The sequence below is a fragment of the Candoia aspera genome, chromosome 1, assembly GCF_035149785.1.
Source record: "Candoia aspera isolate rCanAsp1 chromosome 1, rCanAsp1.hap2, whole genome shotgun sequence".
Classification (NCBI taxonomy): Eukaryota; Metazoa; Chordata; class Lepidosauria; order Squamata; family Boidae; genus Candoia; species Candoia aspera.
In genome coordinates, this window is record NC_086153.1 from 22,759,017 (window position 1) to 22,782,426 (window position 23,410).

Consider the following 23,410-nt stretch of genomic DNA (forward strand, 5'->3'; position numbering starts at 1 on the left):
TTCTTATAGCCCCAAGGACCTGTTCATTTCTTTAGGATCAACAACACTGATTTTCTTCCAAAAAGTCTGAACCTGTCCATGCTAGACTATGCCTCAGTCAACTCCAAAGATTTTGCACAACTGGAGTCCAACTCACATGGTACCTGAGTGACTTTATCTGACAATTGCTTAGGATACTCTTTACAGCAGCCTTGCAGATGTTCCTCCAGCCCCTCCTTCCCCAGGAGGAACTGGGACAGCCTAAATAAAACAGCCATCTGCAGAAGCAATAGGAGCGGAAAATAATTATATTTTTTTGTTCTAATCACTATGAGGTAATCCTTAATCAAGATTCTTACCCATACTCCATCAAGTGTGCTCTTTCTTTTCTTCCCTTTAGGAGGCTCCCAGAGTTCCTTTGAGAACCAGGGAGTTCTCTGGGATCCAGGGCCAGAGAAAGTCCACACAGATCACTTTGCCATTGCCCTGAGACAAAAAACAGATCTAATGTGTGACTGCTGCTGTAAAATAGGCCCACAATAATTCAGTCAGGTACATGGTTGCCTTGGTGGCCATGATGTTCCAAACTGCCTCTGACCCCATGCCCAGGGAAGGCAGAGTAAAGTCTGCCTGTACCATGAGCCTGGGGAATTCCACTGGCAATCCAGACATGTAATCAGGAAGGCCACTATAGCAGCAGAAATCCTGTCTGATGCCTAGAACCCAACCCCACTAGAAGAGCCACACAACCAGTTATCTATGCAGCAGCAGCACCACTGAAAGCCACCAGTGTCTCTTGGATGACTATAGCCACTCTACCATCCCTGCCCTGCGATCATGGCTGGTGCCACACTCAAAACACAGGTGGGTACATTTCCAAAAAGGGGAGTGCCCCCATGCCCAGTAGCTTGCAATAATGCATACCAGGTTAGCTATCTCATTCACTATCAGATCTGGGATGAAGAAGGTCTTATTATAGGCAAGTTGGCATTCAACAGTAACAGCTGAAAGCCCAGGCATTAGGGCTTAGCACTAGGGGCTAGAATGCAGAATCCGTATTACACACTGAGATTGCCTTCCCCAAGAGCAGCCTCCCCTGTCTCTGGTTGAGAATGTTGTGAGAAACCAACATCTCAGCATTTTGTATGAAGCCTCCAGTCACCTAGGTAATTTGGGCATTGTATCTTATGTGAACACAGCAGTTGTATTTATTCATCTGGTCTGTTTCTAAAGCAGATTTCTCAGCTAAACCTGAGCACTGGAGGTTTTATTATTGATTTGATTTATATCCTACCTCAAGTAGGGCACTCACACATTCCAAAATCTGAGCCTAGAATTACCTTGGCTGTGGGCACCGAAAGTAATGCACAGGGGACAACATAACAACGTATATTCTTTCATTTAACAAAGCCAAGGGGGACCCAAGTTCTGCTCTGTAACTACTGTAATTGATGTCAACAGAAAACACAGGGGTGCCTATTCCCTTAGGGTTTAGTCTGGCCAACAGGAAAAAACAAATCACCTGTCAGAAGAGAAAACTAGAACACTTATAGACTGAGGTAACTGGCACAGTCAGTGCTGCTGCCCCAGCAGATGACTGAGGCCACTTTAAATCATCCTTGTAGCACTGTAGTTGAAGCATGGGAAAAAAGAGATGAAGAGAGCAGAAGGAAGAAAGAGACAGTCTTGGCAGAACACACATCTTGACTGGACATATGCTACTGAGTGGACTGCCCTGCCAGGTTAGGCTTCAGCTCCAGAATTTGCCCTGTAATAATTCTGGTTGGGGAATTCTGGGAGTTGAAGTCCACATATCTTTTTGTTGTTTATTCGTTTAGTCGCTTCCGACTCTTCGTGACTTCACGGACCAGCCCACGCCAGAGCTTCCTGTCGGTCGTCAACACCCCCAGCTCCCACAGGGACAAGTCCATCACCTCTAGAATATCATCCATCCATCTTGCCCTTGGTCGGCCCCTCTTCCTTTTGCCTTCCGCTCTCCCTAGCATCAGCATCTTAAAGATGCCAAATTTGAAAAACACTGCTCTAGAACAAGCCCGCATATCTTGCCGAGAGGAAAGGGCCACGCTGATAAATTAAAAATCCTTGTGGGCCACAAAGAAATACTGGAGTGCCAATCAGCTGTTCTGCAGCTAGTGGAGCAGCAGAAGCACCGGAGCTGGTGGTGAGGCTTGGAGGTCTTTCAGCATGTCTTTCGGTACAGTGGTGGCTGTACATTTACCACTTTTTAAAAAATGTCAGCGGGCTACCCAAGGCTGCTTGGCGGGCCACACGTTATGCAGGCCTGATTTAGAAGAAGAGATGTGTCTGCTGAAGTATCTCAAGTGGCAATGCTTTTCCTGGATTGTATCACTGAGAGATAAGATCCAGTTTCTCTCAGAAATAGAATTATCATTAAAAAGTGCCTAGCCATGCAACCTATCACAATACAACCATCGCAGCCTATGAAAAGGATATATCTCCTGTGCATCAACAACATCTCTGAGACAACCAAGAGACTACTGCAACCTCTTGGCATCACTGTAGCATACAACCCAATGAAATCTATCCAAAAAATCATAAGCAAACCCAAAGACCCACTACACAAAGAAGAAAGAAAAGAAGTCATCTACAACATATGATATAAGACAGGCATAAGATCAGCAGAACATGAACCTCCATGAACAACACCTGGCAATCAGAAGACATCATGAAAATTCCTTAATCTCTGTACACATTTCAAAGTCAACCACAATCTCAACTGGAAAGCTGTCAACATTTTAGACCAACCCAAATCCAAAAATGATAGGGAATTTCTGGAAGCTTCGAACACTAACAAATCAGCCATCAACAGACATGTAGAAATAAATGGTAAATGCCATTTAAAAGATATAACCAAAAATTTAGGAAGGAAACAAACAACCCAGAGCATATCCTCCTCAGCAACCAAAACTTTCCAGATAAGCAGGAAACAGCACCAGATAAATGATCAGGGAAGGAACAATGCCCTAATGAAGGAACTATCAAGGAAGAAACCATACCTCACCCAAGAGTGGCAAGAGAAGCTACCACATATAAACAAGCAACAAACTTCACTCTGCCATGATGCTCCCTAGCTTGGAAATGAAAAATCTGAAGGACAACCACCAAGCTTTACAGAACACAAAGAACCTGATGTCTATATTTTCTGAAGTGTTTAAGTTCTAGGCTTCTTTCAGCCATCCTTCCAAGTAACAAATACTTTGCACATCACCTGGTATCTTGGATGGTGGTGGTATGTTTACACAACAGCCATCACTAGCCTGGGAACTGCTGGTTCCCACCTCACCAGCCTCAACCCTTCCATTGTGATGTAAAAGGAAAATAGGTTCTTCAGTCGAGCTCAATACTGGTGACTGCATACACCTGTGTTTCTCAACCTTGGCAACTTTGAGATGTCTGGACTTCAATTCCCAGAATTTCCAAGCCTGCTGGGGAATTCTGGGAGTTGAAGTCCACACATCTTAAAGTTGCAAAGGTTGAGAAACACTGGGATAGACCCTACATTGTAGGAAGGATGTGGCAAGCACACACTACTGTACTGTCATCTTCCACAATGGTTTTTGACTTACATCTAGTCAGCAGCTCTGGAATTTTTCATTTGCCTCCCATCCAAATACTAACCAAATCTAACTCTGCTTACCTTACAAGCCCAGACAAGGTCTGCCAGGTGCTGCCAGCTACTAAGACAATCTATGAGGTAGGTTGTACCTAATCTTTTCTTCAACAACTTCTCACCATCTATCATTATTTTTGTTTCCCCATTACAAGTTAAATCTTGTTAACCGTTTCTTAAACACAGACCCTCTGATACAACTTCGAAGGCACTGTTGGCTCTGATGAAAAGACTTTCTGTGGCTTGGAACTACTTTATTTTGTGCTCTAATGTTGCTGCTGCCTCCTTCCTTTGCATCTATCTATGACAGATAAAAGCCAATTCAAACTGTGAACTATAATAGGGATATTTACATATCTGGGTAGCGCTGGTAAGATAAAAAAGAGAATCCATCCCAGAACTATTTGAAGACCACATTCCATCTGTTCATCTGAAGATTCTAATTGGAGCAGCAATTTATTCTTGGCAACCACACGCCCACAGAAGATACATGCATGCACCTCTTCTCTCCAATAAACACCAGCTCTTCAAAGAACAGCTGTACTTGTGAAATGAATGGCAAGTGCTAGGAGAAGAAATACAGATATACAGATATAGAATTGACTTAGACAGCTGAGCCAAACAAATTGCAGCAAGCACAAAACACTATCACTTTAGGACCTGTTAAGGGACTCAAGTAGCCTTCTGAATCTGGTGTCTTCCAAGTGAACTGGACCACAACTTCCATAATCCCCACCAACATAGAGAGAGCATCCCAGACTATTATGGAAAAGATATTTAAGTCACAAGACTACATTTTGCTCATTTCATGAGCAAACGTATCAGCCCAGAAAAACACAACACAGTCATTTTCTGCATCCTAAGCTACAGTGCCTCCAACGAAGTCCGACATTCAGCTGACTGTTGCAAATCCATGCATAGGCCAGCAACTCTGTCTGTGAAAGGGCTCCACTGAACACATCATTCTGTGAAACACCATGCAACAATACAACTGTTCTTTCTGTGCTTTTTGTCTGCTATGGAGTATTCACTCTAACCACTGGGAATAAATTACTACAGCTCAGGGACAGAGCATATGCCATGGATAGAGAAAGGATCAGGTTCAATCCCTGGCATCACAAGGCAGCAGGAGATGGAATAAAATCTTTTTCTACTTGGGACTCTAAAGGGAGGCAAGCAATTTGTCCAGGCTTAATGTGCCTCATTATTGCATAATGCAGCTTCCTATGTCCAAACTAGTTGCAGTCATCAATATCAATGTGCTAATTTGCCCATTTTTAATTTTTAAAAAATTGCCTAAGTTGTAAATTTTTTAAAAGATGGCCCCCCTTTTAAAGAAGACAAATAGGGTATCTGCTCTTCTATCTACCATCCCTTCTTTGCTGTGCCTCACTACAACAACACTGCAGGAACAAGAAGCCCTGGGAAAATGAACTTTCCTCAGATGTCTCACAGTCATATCCAAAACATCATGAGCTCCCAGAAGCTACACTTTCCAGAATGACCAGCAGTGTTCCCGATGCTGAAGTGGGGGTGTGAAGGGGCAGCTCTCACTGCTGCAGGAAGGACTTGAAGGCTGAACTATGAGTAAATTCTGTCCATTCTCTTCCCCTCACTCCCCTGGAATTCTTCAGCATAGTTGCATTTTACCAGTTCCAACTGAAACTTGTGTGTGTGTCTTCGAATTATTGTTGACTTCTGGCAACTGCCTGGACAAGTCCCTGCAGTTTTCTTGCCAAGGTTTTTTGGAAGTGGTTTACCATTGCTTGCTTCCTAGGGCTGAGAGTGAGTGACTGGCCCAAGGTCACCCAGCTGGCTTTGTGTCTAAGGTGGGACTAGAACTCACAGTCTCCCAGTTTCTAGCCTGGTGCCTTAACCACTATACCAAACTGGCTCTCCAACTGAAACTTAGCAGAGAAATAACATGCCCAATAGCTTTCTTCTCTGAGATGAAAAGACTGAAGATGTACGACAGCATTCTTCAACTACATGAAAGAAGATCAAATCCTATTCTCTTTGTTTCAGGGTGCAGGACATGAAATAATGGATTAAAGTAGTGTTTCCCAATCTCAGCAACTTTAAGATGTGTGGACTTTGAATTCCCCAGCCCATGCATGGTTCACACATCTTAAATTTGCTGAGGTTGAGAAACACTGGATTAAAGTATAGGAAGGGAGATTCTAATTGTTAGACAAACTAGGTAATAGTAACAATATTTGAACATTGGAACCAATTACCCAGAGAAGCAGTGGAAGATGTCGAAACAGTGCTGGATAGTCATCTGCTGGACATGTTAATTTAGATTCCTACACTGAGCAAGGGGTCTAAGCAACCTTCCCAAATCTATGGCTCTATGATCCATTACAAAAGATACTAGCTGTGACATACCATCATTAAAAATTAAAAGTCCTTTCAGGATCTTGAGGTAGTCTTTTTTTTTTAAAGAGCAAATAATGCTAAAGAGAAACAAAGATTTGCTTGTTCAGTGAGGTGTACCACATGACCTGAAAGTTGAGGGTGATCCAGCAGTTGCAACGACAGTCTCTGCTTTTCCTTGTTAAGTTAGGTCAGTTCTTGGTGGGAGGTAGAACAAAACAATAATGTATGTGTGTGCTTATGCTATGGCTTGATATATTGCCACTGGGTGGTGAAACAGACCTGTCCTCCATCTACTAATGGAAAGACTGGATACAAATTAAATAAAGTGCTGTTATGCAGAATACTGTAGTCCAGTGGCAGTAAAACTGGCTTTGCCTGCAGGAAAGTTCTAGGTGCAAACTTCCGTTAGGATACAGGAAATTGAAATCTATGATAAATCTACTGCAGTGTTTTTCAAATATCTTGCAACTGTGAATCATTAAATAAGCATTTAGAAAATAACAGAGATCACTCAGTTTTACAAGCAGCATTCTCCCTATATTTTTGTCTTTAACTGCGATCATTCACATTTTTGGGCCAATAAAATGATGATTATGGGTGGCTTTGTGCATGCTTTCTCATTCCGTTTGTTATTAGAAGTATTAAACTAAATTTGGAATCAAAATACTTAACATCAGATTTTTTTTTTTACCACTTAAATCGTTTTATGTAACTCATGCTATGACAACAAGTCTTAGCACAAACTTGTCAAGAATGTTCTTCAGTAAAAATCTCTGAATACTACAAGACTAAAGTCAAGCAGATTTCCAGGCCAATGAAATCTTATTTTTTAGATAGTCATCATCCCATTTCCTATTAACATTTTTCTTTTGGGGTTGTTTGTTATCACTTCCATTTTGCATAGCACACATGGGCTCAAAGTTGAACTTGAGGCCATTTCATTATTGTCCATCTTACGAATTTCAGTACACACATTCTTACTTGTACTGCCACTTGTATTATCACTGTTAAACCAGTTTTCAGACACTGATCTATTCTCACAAACCAGCTGACTGCTGGCATGTCTGGCAAAATGTGGCTGAACATGAATGTATGGAGGCTGTGGTGGGCTACCTGGTAAACTCCCCAGGCCTTGGTTTGAGCACTGCTGCCCTAGAAAGATGCTAACAGTTGGCATTGACGATTCTGAACTAGATGAACTGCTGGATTAGCATGGTAGAAACTGGATCCATATATCCAAAGACAGAAACAACTTATATTTAATATGCAGAAAGGATTGGGAAACAATGGCAAAGAAAGAGGGTAATAAAGAGCTACTTTAAGGGCATTTCTGAAAATACACAGCATCCCTTACCCGTATCGGTGCCTGCCCACATCTCTGATCAGTTTCTCTGACAGATAAGCTCCAATGCGATCCAGCTTCTCTGGAGCAGAGAGGGCATAGAAAGTCAGCTTCTCCATGTTGGTTTTTACCAGCCCATCCTGAAAGAAACCATTTCATGCTAAAACATGCTAAAACATAAGTTCCAACTAGCTTAGTAATATTATTGAATATATTACCCCCACACACACAAACACACACCAGGTTTCCTCTAGGAGCTCAATGCAATGTACATAGTATTCCCACATGCAATTTATCCTCAAAACAATCCTATGAGTTAGATTGGGTTAACAGAGGGAAAGGCCCAAAGTCAACCAGTGAGTCTCTATGGCTGAGTATGGACTTGGACTTGAATTTGAGTCTCCCATGACCTACCCTTGGACCTTAAACAGTGTTCCATCCTGGCTCTCACATATTCGTGTACTCAGAACCCCCCAAATGTCAGGCATGGTTCTGTGTCTGAAAAAGGAAAGAGGAAAATGCACAGGGGCTCTTAATAAGCTAGTTGCAGGAGCAGAAATATGTTAAGGCTCTGTTCCTACAAAATCCCTCAACTTATTGGTCAGTCTGAGTAAAAACAAGAGTGTGCTCCAGGACTTTGCTGAAGCTGTCCTTTGGTCTACCTGCCTAGTTTAACTTCTCCCCTTTCCATGACTTAAAAGGAACTAAGAAAAGAACAAATGAACTAAAATCCAAACAGATTTTGCTTGGCTGATCTGCCTGAGAGGTCACATCACATCTCACTCCATCTCTGATCCTTACTGTTTTTCACAGAACCTATGGAAGGTAAGGTGGATTTTGGCAGCGCTGCTGGTTCTCAGGAAGAAGGGAGCACATTCCAAGGAGGAGGGCAAGATAAGAGTCCAGGGATGGGATGTAGGAAGACTAAGAGGTTCAGGGTAGCCCTGCCCTAGAGCCTTCCCAGGTTATTTCCCCTGAGGTTAGGTAGAGTTGCTTTAGTCTGGCTGGACTGATCCTTGGTCGTTCCTGGGCTGGGCTTGACAGAAATTAACTCTACTTATAGAAGTTTATGGATTGCCTTTTTGTCTGCCAGCTTATTATTCTTTGTTGTTTACCCAATAATATAGCACCAAGCTGAGTTATGCCAATATACATTAGGACACCACTGGGTATGTATGGAAGAAGAAAGTCAAGAAAGCATCTGGTTTGCTGGTTGGAGAAGATAGGGAGATGGTAATGGGCAACAGGGAGAAGGTTGAATAGACCTTCTCCCTAATAGACCACAAATTAAGCATTAGCCAGAAGTGTGTTGTAGCTGCCAAAAAAGCCAATGCAATCTTGGGCTGTATCAACAGAGGTATAATATCAAGATCATGGGAAGTAATAGCTCTTCTCTATTCTGTACTGGTTAGATCGTCTCTGGAATACTGTGTTCAGTTTTATTCTCCACAATACAATAAAGATGCTGAGGAACTGGAAAAAGTGGGGAGAAGACTGCCAAAGGTGATGAGGGGCTTGGAGGCTAAGCACTATGAAGAACAGTTAAAGGAACTGGGTATGCTTAGCTTAGATTAGTTGACCTTGATTTACTGAATGTCCATCCCACCTTTTCCATCAGAAAGGTGGCTAACAAATAAAGCTTTGTTTGAACTGTCTGCCTTTTAAGGACATTCAGTTTTATCACTCCACAATCCAAACTCCACCAGATTCCATACCTCCTAAGCAATGCACCACAGCACCATTTGATGACATTGCAAACACCATCCACACCATAAGAGAGCAGAGAAAGTGTTCTGGGTTTCCTATTATGCTCATGGAGCAACCAGAGCTTGGAAAGCACGTGTGGATGAACTGCTGGTTTTAAAGAACCTCTGTATCACTGCCTCCCTCAGGGCAATGAAAGGCTCACACGTGGATCCTTAGAGGACACATGAGCACCAATGGACCACATGGCCAGCTGAATAAAGAGATAAAGACATTGCTTCAGGGTGACTGCCGCTTCTTCAAAGCAAAAGAGAATCGGTTACAGTATCACATGGGTGTATAACTATCACCACTGTCCTCATGTGCACTCATGTACCCTTCAAGCTTTAAAAGAACAGCTCCTTTTTTTTTTAAAGGGATTTGGCAGCTCTCTCAGATCTCCTCTTCATGCATGCTGCATCTTAATTCAGAACCAAGGATGGAATATGGAAATAGGTAGGGAGATGTGAATATGGTTTTCTTTAGTTGCTTCCTTCTGTTTTGCTAGTTTTAAGTTTCCACGTTGTGTGTTCGTGTGTGTGCATATATATACATGTGTGTGTATGCATGTAGAACTTTGCATGGCCACATGAGATCTCTTCTTAGGATTGAGTTAACTTTGATTCAATAAGCACTTCCACCTCTTACATATTAGGTGGGGAGACAATATAAAACAGCCACCATTCTGGGAAATGTTTCTGCACACATGAAGGCAGATGGCCCCATCTGCTATTCAGAAAGAGCTTTGGGGTGAAAAAGAGCAGAAAAGGTGTAGAAAAGGGCAACTGTAAAGAGTATGGGACTAGAGCAGCTCCCCTATGGAATGCTCGGGGTGCTTTAGTTTGAAAGGAAGATAGGTAAGGGAAGACATAATAGAGGTACTCATATATAATATGAAAAATATGGCAGAGAAAAGGTTCCTTCCCTCCTTCACTGTGTTAGAACTCACTTATCTGCAGGGAGACTTAAGATGGATAACAGGAAGAAGTACTCCTTTATCTAATGTGTACACAACATATACATAATACACAACATATTACAGTCACTGTCATGAGATGGGCAGCCATATAAATTATTGAAATAAAATAAAATAGATATAATTGCAGAATTAACTGCTGTCTGATTTGGTAATGGCCACTCCTGTAGTTTTAAAAATGGACTGGACAGATCCGTGGAGCTTGGGAGCAAGAGAAGAAGAGGGCCGGCTTAGTTCAAAAGAGGCAAGATCCGGTAGCTTTAATTTCTTTGGACAAGAAGAAAATCTTTGATATGGTTTCCTGGCAGTTTCTGAAGACTGAGGAAATCCAGAATAAATTGAAACAATTTTTAAAAAACAAACAAACCATGAATTGATAATTGCTGTTTCTCAGCTTAGAGACTGGGTTGATCCTTAACACTCCTGCATGTATTTGCATTTTTCTTTTGTTGATTAGTTTAGCATAATGAAATAAAATCCTCAACAAGTCACTCGTTGAGATGGGCAGCCACATAAATCGAATAAATAAATAAATAATTTTAAAAAACAAAAGAGGAGGATAAGCAATGGGGCTATAACTATACCTATTAACCCCTGGCTGTGCAGAAGCTTTCACTTAAGGTTCATTTACCTCTGGATCCTCTGGGAAGATATTGTCGACAAGCCTCTTGTAACGGGGTCGCAATGCTCCACAACAGCCACACACACCTGAAACAGAAAGGAAATGAATCCTCTACACAACAAAGGAGTAGTAGAAATGAGTTCTAGATTTGTTTTCAACTAGTTATGCAGACCAGTCTCCTTGCATCAAAACCAAGTCTAATAACATACAATGTTGTATGGACAGAAAGGCAGGATACAAACTGAAGAAACAAAGAAACAAATGATATCTCTTTGGATTCTGCAGTTGGCCAACTTGTCATCATTTCTCCATTTACAGGCGGTCCTCAACTTATGACCATTCGTTTAGCGACCGTATCGAAGTTACAACAGTGCTGAAAAATGTGACGTATGACTGGTCCTCACACTTACAACCATCACAGAATCCCCGTGGTCATGTGATCAAAATTCAGGTGCTTGGCAACTGGCATATATTTACAACGGCTGCAGCATTCTGGGTTACGTGATCACTATGTGTGACTTTCCCAGCCAGCTTCCAACAAGGAAAGTTAATGGGGGAAGCTGGATTCTCTTAACGACCACATGATTTACTTAATGATCATGTTGATTCACTTAACGACCACAGCAAAAAAGGTTGTAAAATTGGGTGTAACTCACTTAATGACCTCCTTGCTTAGCAACAGAAGTTCCAGTCCCAATTGTGGTTGTAAGTCAAGGACTACCTGTAATGGTGCCATACTTTTACTTTCTTTCCTATTCTCTGTGGCTTCTACCTCTAAACAAACAAACAGCTGACTCTTCTATTTTAAATACAAAGTATGTTTATTGTATGTATGTATGAATTCTTGCATTACTCACATGGAACCTTACTTCCCATGACCTCTGAAAACGTGGTGAGTTCTGGGGCTGAATGGCTGTGGTCTAGCCTTCTGGTCTCCTGACGTTTCACCAGCAGCTGTGGCTGGTGTCTTCAGAGGAGTGAGTGGCTTTGTAGTGTACTCCTTGGCAGCTCACAGGCAAATGCCAGGAGACCAAAAAGCTGGACCACACCCATTCAGCTCCAAAACTCATCACTGCCTGAATAAGATAACAGGAAAAGCCATCAGTGTCGACCCCAAACCCCCTGTATAAAATCCATAAAACATATTACTGAAGACCACTCATAGAAGAGAGTATTGCTAGGTATTAAAACACCCATGTAAACATAAGGTTTTGAATGCCTTAATGGAGTGCCCACCCTCTTCTCCCTTCCTCTGGGTGTAGAATCCTCAGCAAGATGCCCTCATTATCTCAGAATTCTGAGTAGTGTAAATTTACCCCATTTCTAATTTAATACAACAATACATTTCTTACAAAGCTTCAAAACTTAAGTTCTAAGACATACTGTCTTTAAATGAGTTATGCTACAAAAAATGCATCAGCCAATGACTGATTCAGTGGGAAGAATTCCTAAGAAGAGGTGTTCAGGCTGAACACTACAGGCTTATGTCCATCCAGGACCTCTTGCCCCAAAGGAAGCAGATCAACAGTAAAACTACCCTGGAATCCAGATTTTTAAAAAGTGGGGTTCTTTTTCTCCCCATAAAGCAGTGTTTCTCAACCTTGGCAACTTTAGGATGTGTGGACTTCAACTCCCAGAACTCCCCAGCCAGCATGGGAATTCTGGGAGCTGAAGTCCACACATCTTAAAGTTGCCAAGGTTGAGAAACCTTGCCATAAAGTATTGTCTCAGTATCCCTTTGAGTAAATCACAGCTGTTACTTCCTCTCCAACATATGCATATTTCAGTTTTATTTAAGGCAACTTTATCAAGTATGTGGAAAGAGGAAACTATAAAGGTAATTTCCATAGCTTCTTCATAGCATCACCAGCCATTGCTGAATTAATAAAATGCCTGTCCACATTACTCTTATTCTGGCACAATGATGGCTAGATGAGTTTGGAAGATGCTATAAATCACTAGTGAGGAAATGATCAAAGTTTGGCAGGCGGAAGTACCATCCATCCATCCTGTTCTCAAACCATGTTTTTCCCTGTTACCCCATTACTTGGGCAATCTCATTCCTGCAAGATCCAAGGTTATAAATAATTCTGAGAAAAAGAGAGTGATTGTGGGGGGAGAGGAGATATCGCAGAAGGGTTAATGGCTACAGGAATGGCTACATTCCCCATATATTGATTTCTTTTGCAACTAGCCAGCCTCTCAACCTACATTACTGTTAGTCAGCCAAGCAACTGACAAGTTAATATGTAGCTCCATTCTTAATAAACCTTATTAAAAATAAGATTAGCATTTTTCTATTTGAAAATAATCTGTTACACAGAACAAATATGTTTTCAAAAACAAAAGGAATTTGATGTTGAAAGTTGTCCGTATGACAAGTGTTTTGCTTTCTCCTAACTCCACACCGTAAAGGTTTGGGAAGTTCAATTTTTATCACTTACATTCAGAAATTCATGATCAAACAGTTTATTATGATCATGCATCAAATCACCAATCATGTGCGACCCAGAATGGGTTCTGCCTTGTCTTATTTTATTTTGGGGTCTGATATTGAGCAATAGTATGTTATTCTCATTTTAAACTTTGAAATGAGGCTGAGAGACACCGCAGTCTTTGACAAGTTGCATCCTTGGCTTGAACTGGACTTCTCTGTTCCTACTTCTAACATGTCACCCAACAGGCTTGAGCTCCCATAGTCAATGCCAGCATTCTTGTACCTGTACTGTATATCTATAGGTCCCCAACTGCACAACCCCTACCAACTGCGACTGAAAAATATCCAAACCACCAGGATACACAGATAAGCCAAGGGCATTCTTTTGATGCCCAGTATGAAGAGGGAGATATAGTACTTGAATTTTACACTCCATTTTTAAAAAAAAAAAATCCTCTTGGATGAGGATTTAAAAAATACCCATCTGCAAACCCAACCTTCTCTGAATTTGGGCATCCCTCCATTTCAATCAGACCTTTGAAAATTATTTTCTTATTCCCAGCATCTTCTCAAATTTTATATGCCTCCAGAGAACAGTCCCATACCCATGGGGTGCTTCAAAGCCTTGTCATGTTTAATGAAAACCTTCCATCCCCTATTGCTCATCACAGCCTAACTAAATCCCAAGGCTGTTCGAGAAAGCGATCAATTTTACAGACATGTTTCTAGTCCCTATGGCTGCATAATAAAGTCTGGAAATAGAGTCCAGTGCTCTACTTAGTGCCTTTGGACTGCTATTATATATATACACAGAATTCCTCTTTGCGCAAAGAATGATCATCCCAGAACAAGCCTTAGATGTCATGGCAGATCCATACATTGTAGCAAAAGAAGTTATATATGACCCATTCAGGCTGCTTGCAAAAATGGGATTTGGTGTCAGTAGGACATGGCAAGAGGAGCTCAGAAAAAGAGATAAGATTTTCCTTTTGAAAAATTGATGAACCCACCCACCCAAAGCTTCATCAACAATAATTTTTAGCTGAATTTAACATCTAGCAAACACTGACCTCCTTAACATGCGACAGATTCATTTTAAACACCTCCATAAACTAATCCCCCAACCCTTGCAGCAGCCCAAATTCATGTCAGCTTTGAAAGATGATGTGGCAGGTCATAATTCTACCCTCCCTACTTCGCCCACAGGACAGCCAGCAGCATAGTTGCACCCCGCAGAAGCAGCCTGCAGAGGGAGTCCCTGCCTTGCCAGCAAATTCAACAGACTTGGGGCAGTTATACTGGAAAGGAAGCTTAGAGGAGTGGCAGAGTTCCTTATTTTGGGGAATGGAAGGATCTTTCTCAACAGGAGGAGAAGGAAGGCAAGATGGGAGAATGAGAAGAGCCATTCTGGCCCCTTGCCAGCAGCCAAAAGCTGCTAGCAATTTGCATAATAAGGCCTAGCTTTTATCTCATTCTTGCCATGTTCAACACAATTTGCAAACATTAGCTAATTAATCCACCCAACATGGGACTCTCCTCTCTCCTCCCCTCTCCTGCATGAGAAGCTAAGTATTCCATTTTTTTTACAGTTGCATGAAAACAGACACAAATTACCGATTACAAATTAATCAATATTGCCTTTTTGTTGTTTTATTTGTTCAGTTTATTTGTTCAGTTATTAGTACGTGACTTCATGGACCAGCCCATGCCAGAGCTTCCTGTCGGTTATTGCCACCCCCAGCTCCCCCAAGGATGAGCCCATCACCTCTAGAATATCATCCATCCATCTTGCCCTTGGTCGGCCCCTCTTCCTTTTGCCTTCCACTTTCCCTAGCATCAGCATCTTCTCCAGGTCTTCTCATTAATACTGCCTAAAGAGTTTGTTTGTTTGTTTATACTATACTATACTATACTATATATTATAATATATATATATATATATATATATATACATATATATATATGTGTGTGTGTGTGTGTGTATGTGTGTGTGTGTGTACATAAATAAATAAAAAAAACCACAGAGACCATATTGGGAGGTGAGACTCAACTACCATCTAATCCGGCATTCCACTTCTAAACGGGCAAGGCAGATCTTTCTAGGATGTTGGACATGGAAGCAGCTGCAAGTTCTGCCGCTTTCCAACTCAGAAGCTCTACTCTTCACTATTGCCAACAATAGTTCCTAAATGACAGATTCAGAGAGAGAATTGACATCCTTCTCTCTGAATCTGTCATTATCTACAGCTGAGCTGAAAGTTACAAAGTTGCCTGCTCTGGAGTCAAAACACTAGCCCATCAAGCTTAATAGTGTTGGCAGTAACAGCAGCTTTTCTGGGTTTTCAGACTGGAGTCCAACATCCCTAGGACGGTCCAACATCCCTAGGACTGAATTTTTTCATGCAAAGTAGTTGTCCAACCTCTTTGCTAAACTCTTTGCCTAACAGGTTTCATTTGAAGTTCAATTAGAACATCCATATGGCTCCCTTCATGATCAAGTGAAATTATTCGTAATTTCAAGGAATGAGTTTACCATGTAATGGTGACAGCAGTGGCATCATCTTTTCAGAGTTGGACTTTGTTCTTTCTGCTTCTGGCAGGAGGAAGATCGTTTTTAAAAGGGGAAGGAGAAAGAAAGAACCCTTGAACCAGCAACTTCCAATTCCTTAAGTTTAAGAGTGGCCTCTGAACAACAACAAAAAGAAACAGAAATTTCCTATGTTCCTATGAAAGGGGGGAGATTTTTTTTTAAGAGGGCATTTTTGCTTAGCCCTAGAATTCCTACCCAAAGACATCAAAACCAGTGGTTATCACCATTACCACTATATTTTATGACACTAATGTCTAAAAATCAATGATGTAGCTTATATATAGTAATTGTGTTGCCTGTCTTAGTTCCAATGGTAATACTGGTCAACCACACTCTCAGGAACCAGGCCACTGGTATGGATGAAAGCCAGAAGTCACAAATTCAAGAGTCAACTTATGCAATAATGTGATCTGGTGGCCTTCAGCCAGCTTTCCTCTAACCTGGTGCCATCTTTCATATATATTGAGACTATAACACTCTCAATTTTATCTCTCTCCATAAGCTCCAATTATGAGAATGATAGCAACAGTACAACATACAGGCTGATAATGAAGACTGCTTAAGATATTGTAGGGTACCCAATGAACACTAAACTTCCTAATAAAACATCAAACGTTAACTCTCAGGCTTAGTTATCTAAATTAGTTCCAACAATGTACCCAGGTAATAATTTGGACAGAGCATTAAAGGTGCTCAAAAGGTAGTCACTGCAATATTACTAGTCATTAAGCAGTCCAGCTGTGCCATCTGAATGCTGTCTAGATCAGTGTTTCTCAACCTTGGCAACTTTAAGATATGTGGACTTCAACTTTGTTTGGCTACGGAATTCTGGGAGTTGAAGTCCACACATCTTAAAGTTGCCAAGGTTAGAAACACTGATCTAGATAATGCACACCTTTATAAGCACCAGAGTTTGCTTAACCACAGCCATACACTCCCTCAACATAGACAACAGGGAAAAACAGCCAGCCCAAGACTTTTTGGATGCTTTGCAGCAAAGATAGAAAAGGTAGACCTATCTTAAGACTAGAGGAACCAATTCCCTTGGATAACTGATTTTGAGAGCCAAAGAACAATCGTATTTGAATGAGTGAAATATACTTCATAGGACATGATCTACAGAGAGCTTCTTCCGCAGGCTGCACAGTCTCAATTCCTTTCAACAAGGACTCTACAGGAGAGCTCCCCTCCCCCCTTGCAGATGGTACCCCATGATAAAATTGTACAGCAAAGTGCTAAACCAAATCTGCTTCTCTAAAAGCAGCTTACTGGGGTAAAGTCATTGATGACCACCAGCCAACATGATAAATTAAAGAAAAAAGAAAGAAAAAAAGCCAATGCCAGCATACACGGAGAAGTACCCTCCACCCCAAAGAGAAGCATGCCCTGCACATATATTACCCTCCCCCACCACCCCCTTGATTTACTTGCAGCCTCCATCTGCTGCTCAGACGGGATCATGAAGCCAGTGACAGCTAAAGCCTGGCCCTTTGTCTTTGTGTCAAAGAGTTAAACGAACTCAAGAGACAGAGCAACTGCCCTGTCAGCAAGCCCGGCCCATTCTGTGCCTGTGATATGCTGTACCAAGGACTGGAACCACCTCAGTGGCCTCATGGAAGCCTCTTGTTCTCCAGGCATTGGAGTCAAACAATGCCGCCTTCGCTATGAGGTTGGGATTGCTACCAAGGGAGGAATCCCTTGAAACTATCTGCTTGGCAAAGGGCATCACCCACATAGTAGCATTGCTGGGGCTCATTAAAGAGTCTGCTCCATTTTCCTAACAACAAACCTCTCCCTTTTTTCCCCCCTGGATAGGCCTGATTCCCTGCACGCTGAAGCAGATGGGACATGAGTCCATGGATGTCAACACAGTAGCATTTTCCTCTGCAAGGAGAAGGTAAATATGGACGTTTATTCTGTCTCTTAAAGAAAAAGATAACCTGATGCAAGAGTTTTGTATTGTTTCCCTTAAGGATGAGAGATTGAAGAATGGAACAGCAGAGAACGGGACTTTAATGAGGAGCAATGTAGATTCAGTTCTACTGAATATGGAAGTGGCAGCCATATCTGCAACATAAGCCACTGTTACACCTGGCAACTTAAAAGACTATCAGCAGGCAAACATCCATTCCATGTTGGTAGAGTGGGATGGGTAGGTAGGTAGGTGGGTGGATGAAGGAGTAGCAGGCAAGAAGCAAGGAAATGTAACAGCAGCTGCCAGCGATTTCAACTGTAGAGAGTAGGGAAGGCAGGCTGTAGAGTAGGGTTAGTGGTACAACCACAGCAAAGAACGATTTGCCTTCCTAGTACCCCATGTACTTTTAACACAGGCTTCCAATCAGTTGCGACTAATCTATGAGTGTAATGTTGCAATAGTCCCCCCCCCCCGCCCCCAGGCATGAAGTATGGCTTGATCTTTCCAGAATGCTAAGCACAGAGCCCCTGCATTTACTCTTTTGTTGCATGGACATCAGATGCCTATTCTCAACACTTACTGTTTTTTCTTTTTATATTTGGTTTCTGAGGAAATAAGATCCTTCGCCTAGTAACTATTTCCAATACTTTTGAAGTATTGCATTTTAATTGTCTTTCATGGCCACATGTTATAGCACTGAAATGCTAATCCATTACTTTGTTTTAAACTTAAATTATGACAGACATTTACTCTATCAATGTGCACTTCAGACTCTGGATTTTCACTGATGCAAACAGATCCATTATAGCTTTGAAAATTCCCTTCTGGGGGATTTCTTGCTGATGCGCAGAGTTTGGTGAAACTAAGAGAAGACAAGAAGGGAAAATCAAAGTGCTGCTGTGTAAGTTTACAAAGACTTCACTTCTACCCCTCCACCCCAACATTTCAGGACTCCTTGCTGAATCCCCCCCTTTCTCTCTTGCACTGGTTAGAGAAACAGTCTCCTGCTATGCAACACTGTTCCTAAACGCTCTTACAATGGAAGGTCCAACAGCGTGGCTTCCTCAGAATAAGCAAGTCTTTCTCTCCTCCCCCTGCGGATACAGCCACATATTCCTTACTAACATTTTGAAAGCCCTTTCTTGAATACCATTTTAGCACTAAGGTTTAGCCACCTCAGCAGTATACTGTAACAACAAAAACTAACAATAATCAAATGTAAACTTAACTTCTTCCTTGGCTTTATAAAGTGCATATAGGAACAAGGCAAAAATAGGATGCGCTGATCTTCCTAAGTTCCGTCCAGCGGCCACAGTCAAACTAAGACTACTGATGCCTACAGGCACATCAGCTAACATGGTAAAGGATCTAAAACTGCTTCTGACTTTATTTGTCCTCTAAACTTTAGGGCCTCCACTTCCAGGTACTGGAATCCCAAGAAAAGCATGAGAGCTGCTGGTGTTACTCTCACTTAGCAAGGCTGCATCTGCAAGGTGGCAACTCTGCCTCCTAGGGACCTATCAGCTGGGTTCACACATCATGCCATACCCAAAACTCAAGTTAACATAGCACAATTTCAATGTTACATAACTTACCATGCCCAAACAATTAAATGATATTACGGCTTAACACGATGATGTCATTCAGACAACACATTAAAACAATGATTGGATTCCTACAGTGCACTACACTGCAAGCTCCTAATCTCATTTTAACCAGGTGTAACATGGGGTGGGAACCTATTCATAGTTTATTGATAGTTCAAACCCCAGGACCATTTCCGTTTTCCTCAATGGGATAATCCAAGGGGCAAGAGATTAAAAAGAAAGAAGGAAAAAGGAACCACTCCTGTATATACCTAGAGTCCCTCAATCACTCCTCTAGACCATTCATCCACACAAAGCAAAGACTAAAGAAAGGTACCTCTGGTCAGGTGGATCACCTTCCAGCACCACGCCAGGCTCACAGCAAAGGGATCAACAGCAGAGGTCATCACTTGCCTCTTTCAGGAAAGGTGAAGGAGGGACTGTGAGTCTCCAACATGCACTGCTTCTTGCTATGCTAGATAAGCAAGTGTGAAAAAGCTGGCTGGGACGAGAGAGCTGTTGCACCTGCTGGGAATTCTGCCAGCAGAGAGAGCTAGGCACCCAAGCCAGAGCCGGGTCCATCTGGCAGCAGCTGATGTAATTGAAGGAGCATTTGCTGTGCAAGCAGAATTCTGCTGAGTCACAGAGATGCTCCTTGAGAGGAGGATTCAGGCACCCAGAGGTCAGGAAGGGAGCCGCGGGGTTTTCTCCTAGGACAAGATGTAGGGGGAAGCTTGGAGCAAAGGACAAAGTGTCAGTCACTGGACCAATGTTTCTGGCATGCAAGGAAGCCCAACCACGAGTGATGCAGAGTCCCCGAAGAGTGATTTTTTTCTTCTTCTTTTTCTTTAATGCAAACAGGCATCAAGGCTCCCACCAAACACAGGGATTAAGTAAAGTGATTCAAGCCAGGTTGAACATTTTCCAACTGTACAGGAAGACCATACTAGGATCTGTAAAAGCAGGGCTTTCAATTTAATTCGGGGGAGGGAGAAAAGTGGGACATTTAAGTTACCCAATATATAGGAACACTCTATAATTGGGATGAGAAGCCAGCAGACCTCAGGTCACTTCCCAGCCCCCCATTTGCAGCTTACAGAGCACCTTTGGGTTTTTATAGAGGGAGGAGTTTGTGAGCCAACAGGGTCTCGCACAACACTTGCACAGACACAATTCACTGTTTCACCTCTTAAAAAAAGCAAATTCATAAAAATCAGACTGATTTCTCCATTTACTGTACAAGGAAAGGCATTTCAGGAGCAAGATTTTACTACTGAAACCCTCCTCAAGTCCCCCCAAATACCAAAAATGTCAGCCCATCCACTCCAAAGATAATACAATGTCACCATCAAGCCCCCAAGGACAATACAAAAGAAAAGAGCAACGCTTAGCTGAAAATGGTTGCCCACCAATGCTATGTAAGTAATCATGAAACTTACACTTAAGGCCTTTCCCCACTTGCACCTTTTTTCTGCCGCAACACAATAATGTCCGCAGCCTGTAACTCAGGCAACTTAAAGCTGTCCTTAGCTGTCCTAGTGTTAAAATAGTGTTTTCCCCCTCAAGAAGCCAATAAGCTATGGATGTTTTACCATGAGTACAATCTGACATGCTTCACCAACATTTTGTTGATGGTACTGTCATGTGACCCAGAGGAGGACAGAATCAGCCTGGAACTAATTGCCAAGCTTCTGTGCGCACAATCCTTCCCCTGGCTTCTGAGGACCATTGTCCAGGGCCATTCTATTTTGGCAGCAGGAGACTCTGATTCCTTTGAGCCAGGTTCCCTCCACCCCCACCCCCACCCCCACCCCCACCCCTACAATGAGGTCTCTGAACCAGTTTTTGGACTGGAGAGCTGGATTAGCCTAAGTAGGAACTGACAGTATCAGTGTTAGGGAAAGTATAAGGTGAAATAAGGGAGGGCTGGATCTCCCTGTTATTTATGGTGCAAGCTTCTACCATGCTTGTTAGCTATTGTTCAGACTGCTTTTGAACAAGGGTTTAACATCCCTTCAGAAGATCAGTAAACTAAAGTTTAACAGCACACAGGTTTAGTGCTATTCTGGAAAAGCTTTAAACTCCTATTCAACAGCAGCTGAAACAACAGTAGATGGTGAGTGAGGTTGCTCAGAACCAGAGAGAAAGATCCAGTTCATATAAGTCCCATCCCTACTCTTGGCTGACAGCTGTTGCTTTTCAACAGAGGTCTGGCACTTTTCCAGAAGAGTACTAAATGAATACTGGTTTAGCACTCTTCTGCAAAAAGCATTAAACCTGTGTTCAAAAACAGCCTGGCTAATGACTGCCATCGATAGTTAAAAGGTGTGGTGGGGTTGCACCAGGAAACAACAGAAAGGGGGCAACCCTGCAGCCTATGCCTGTTAGCTATTAGGGACAAGTCAGGTGAAGGGGGAAGGCAAGTTTAGACAGGTGGCTAAGCCCACAAATCTAGCCATCTGCCCAACCATTATCAATCACAAGTACTGTTGTGACTGGTAGACCATTTTCCTGCTGGTTAGTGTTATCAGAAGGCGAGTGGTGGGTGGCAGGCTTCTCTGCACAGGAAATAAAAATCCTGTCCTGTGGCTGCAAGCCAGAATAGAGACAATATAATGTGACAATGAAAATAGCAAAACCTATGACAATTTAGTTTTATGCTGGCTCACAGATGAGAGCAGAATGCTTTAACTGAGCTGTGGGAAAGAGCCCTTAGGTTCAGAGCACAGTGATCAAGCACCAGATTCTCATCCAGAAGGCCCCAGATTTAATGGCCAACACCACAGGGCTAAACCAGACAGATATTCATCTTCCCCAATGAACTTGATACCTATCTAGCCTTCTCCTACCCTGATCTAAACCATTTTTTTAAATATCTGAGATCCCCTCTCTTGCATCCAGAGGGAGCCAATGTTTCTCTGGACATCTTCTTTGATGTTCCCAGCTTCATTTGGTTTTTATATTTAAAAAGCCTGCTAACTAAAAAACAAACCAAGCACACTATAAACTAACGTACCAGCTTCAAGCACCATCTGTCTTTAAAAAATGCTCAAATGGGCCCCTTTAGCTTTCTTACGAAATAAAACCAGGGGCAGATACAGCCTAGTTCTTTGCTTAGAGGCATGTGCATCTTTCAGAAAAATGACAAAAATAAGTAGGGATAACAGAGAGCATTCCAAGGGGAGGAGGATACAAGGAACGGCAAATAACATTCTGATAAATTAGTGCTTTCAGCTTTTCCCCACTTATACTTAACCATAGGACAAACCCATCCTGGCAACATGATGTTTCTATAGCATTCCCATGCATATTACTTCCATCTTACCCCAAGTCCCTGACTGAAACAGGCTAAGTGACCTTAGCTCTACAGATATTAAAGACATATTTTCCCCTTACTGGGTCACTATTCAAGGATAGCCTCCAAGGTGTATCTAATCTGTTAGGCTTTGTCACCTTGGAGTCAGTGAACTGCAGTAACCAAGAACAGGTCAACAGAGGACAGATGGGGATCAGCATTGGGACAGCAAATATCATGCTGGTATATTTTTCTGCCAACTCAAAGATGCATGGATGGTATGGTAACTTGGTACAGGGGTAACGCCCTTTGTAACTGGTTACCACCCATCCAGAAGTCATTTTGCAAAATGACCCACCTGTTCTCAAAATTCTAAATGTGCCCACTGTCCAAAAGAAATGAGAACCTCTGCTTTAAAGGGTACAACCAAACTAAAATCTGTATTGATTCATATCCCAGACTGACTTCCTGATGACTCAGGCCTTTCCTGAGCAGGTACTACAAGAATCATGTAGAAGAGATTAGAAAAGATTGTCCATAGAATTGATTTGATTTGTCAGTTTATCTTTCCTTTCTTGGCATTTTTAATTAAAAGCAAAATTGGGTTGCCAGACTGGCTGAAACAAAATTCCGCAGAGAAGCCTATCTGTGTATAAGATGAGAGAGCAAGAGAAATGAACTGCTGATAAGTATGGCAATGCATCATTACAGCAGATCAAGAAATTGTGGTGTTAAAATTTTACTCCGCAAAGCTTAGATAAAGAAAGAGAAGGGAAAATAAGAGTAGCCACATCAACAATTCAGAAGCTGCAAAGTGAGTTTATTCAAAAAGATGCATTATAGTCTACAGATGTAATAGGTGCAGGGAATTATTGATAATATTTAATCAACAGT

The 23,410-nt window shown here is 42.1% G+C and overlaps 1 protein-coding gene across 3 annotated transcripts in view; it reads right to left on the minus strand.

The window, feature by feature from the left end:
• EFR3B (EFR3 homolog B) overlaps positions 1 to 23,410 on the minus strand; it is a 94,483-nt gene that overhangs the window by 45,975 nt on the left and 25,098 nt on the right. For all 3 annotated transcript variants that reach the window (XM_063300361.1, XM_063300351.1, XM_063300342.1), the window contains exons 2-3: positions 10,703 to 10,779; positions 7,365 to 7,492 (exon numbers count right to left, since the gene is read on the minus strand). In XM_063300361.1, the coding sequence (XP_063156431.1) occupies positions 7,365 to 7,471 (107 nt within the window). In that variant the 5' untranslated portion in view covers positions 7,472 to 7,492; positions 10,703 to 10,779. The remainder of the gene's footprint in view (positions 1 to 7,364; positions 7,493 to 10,702; positions 10,780 to 23,410) is intronic.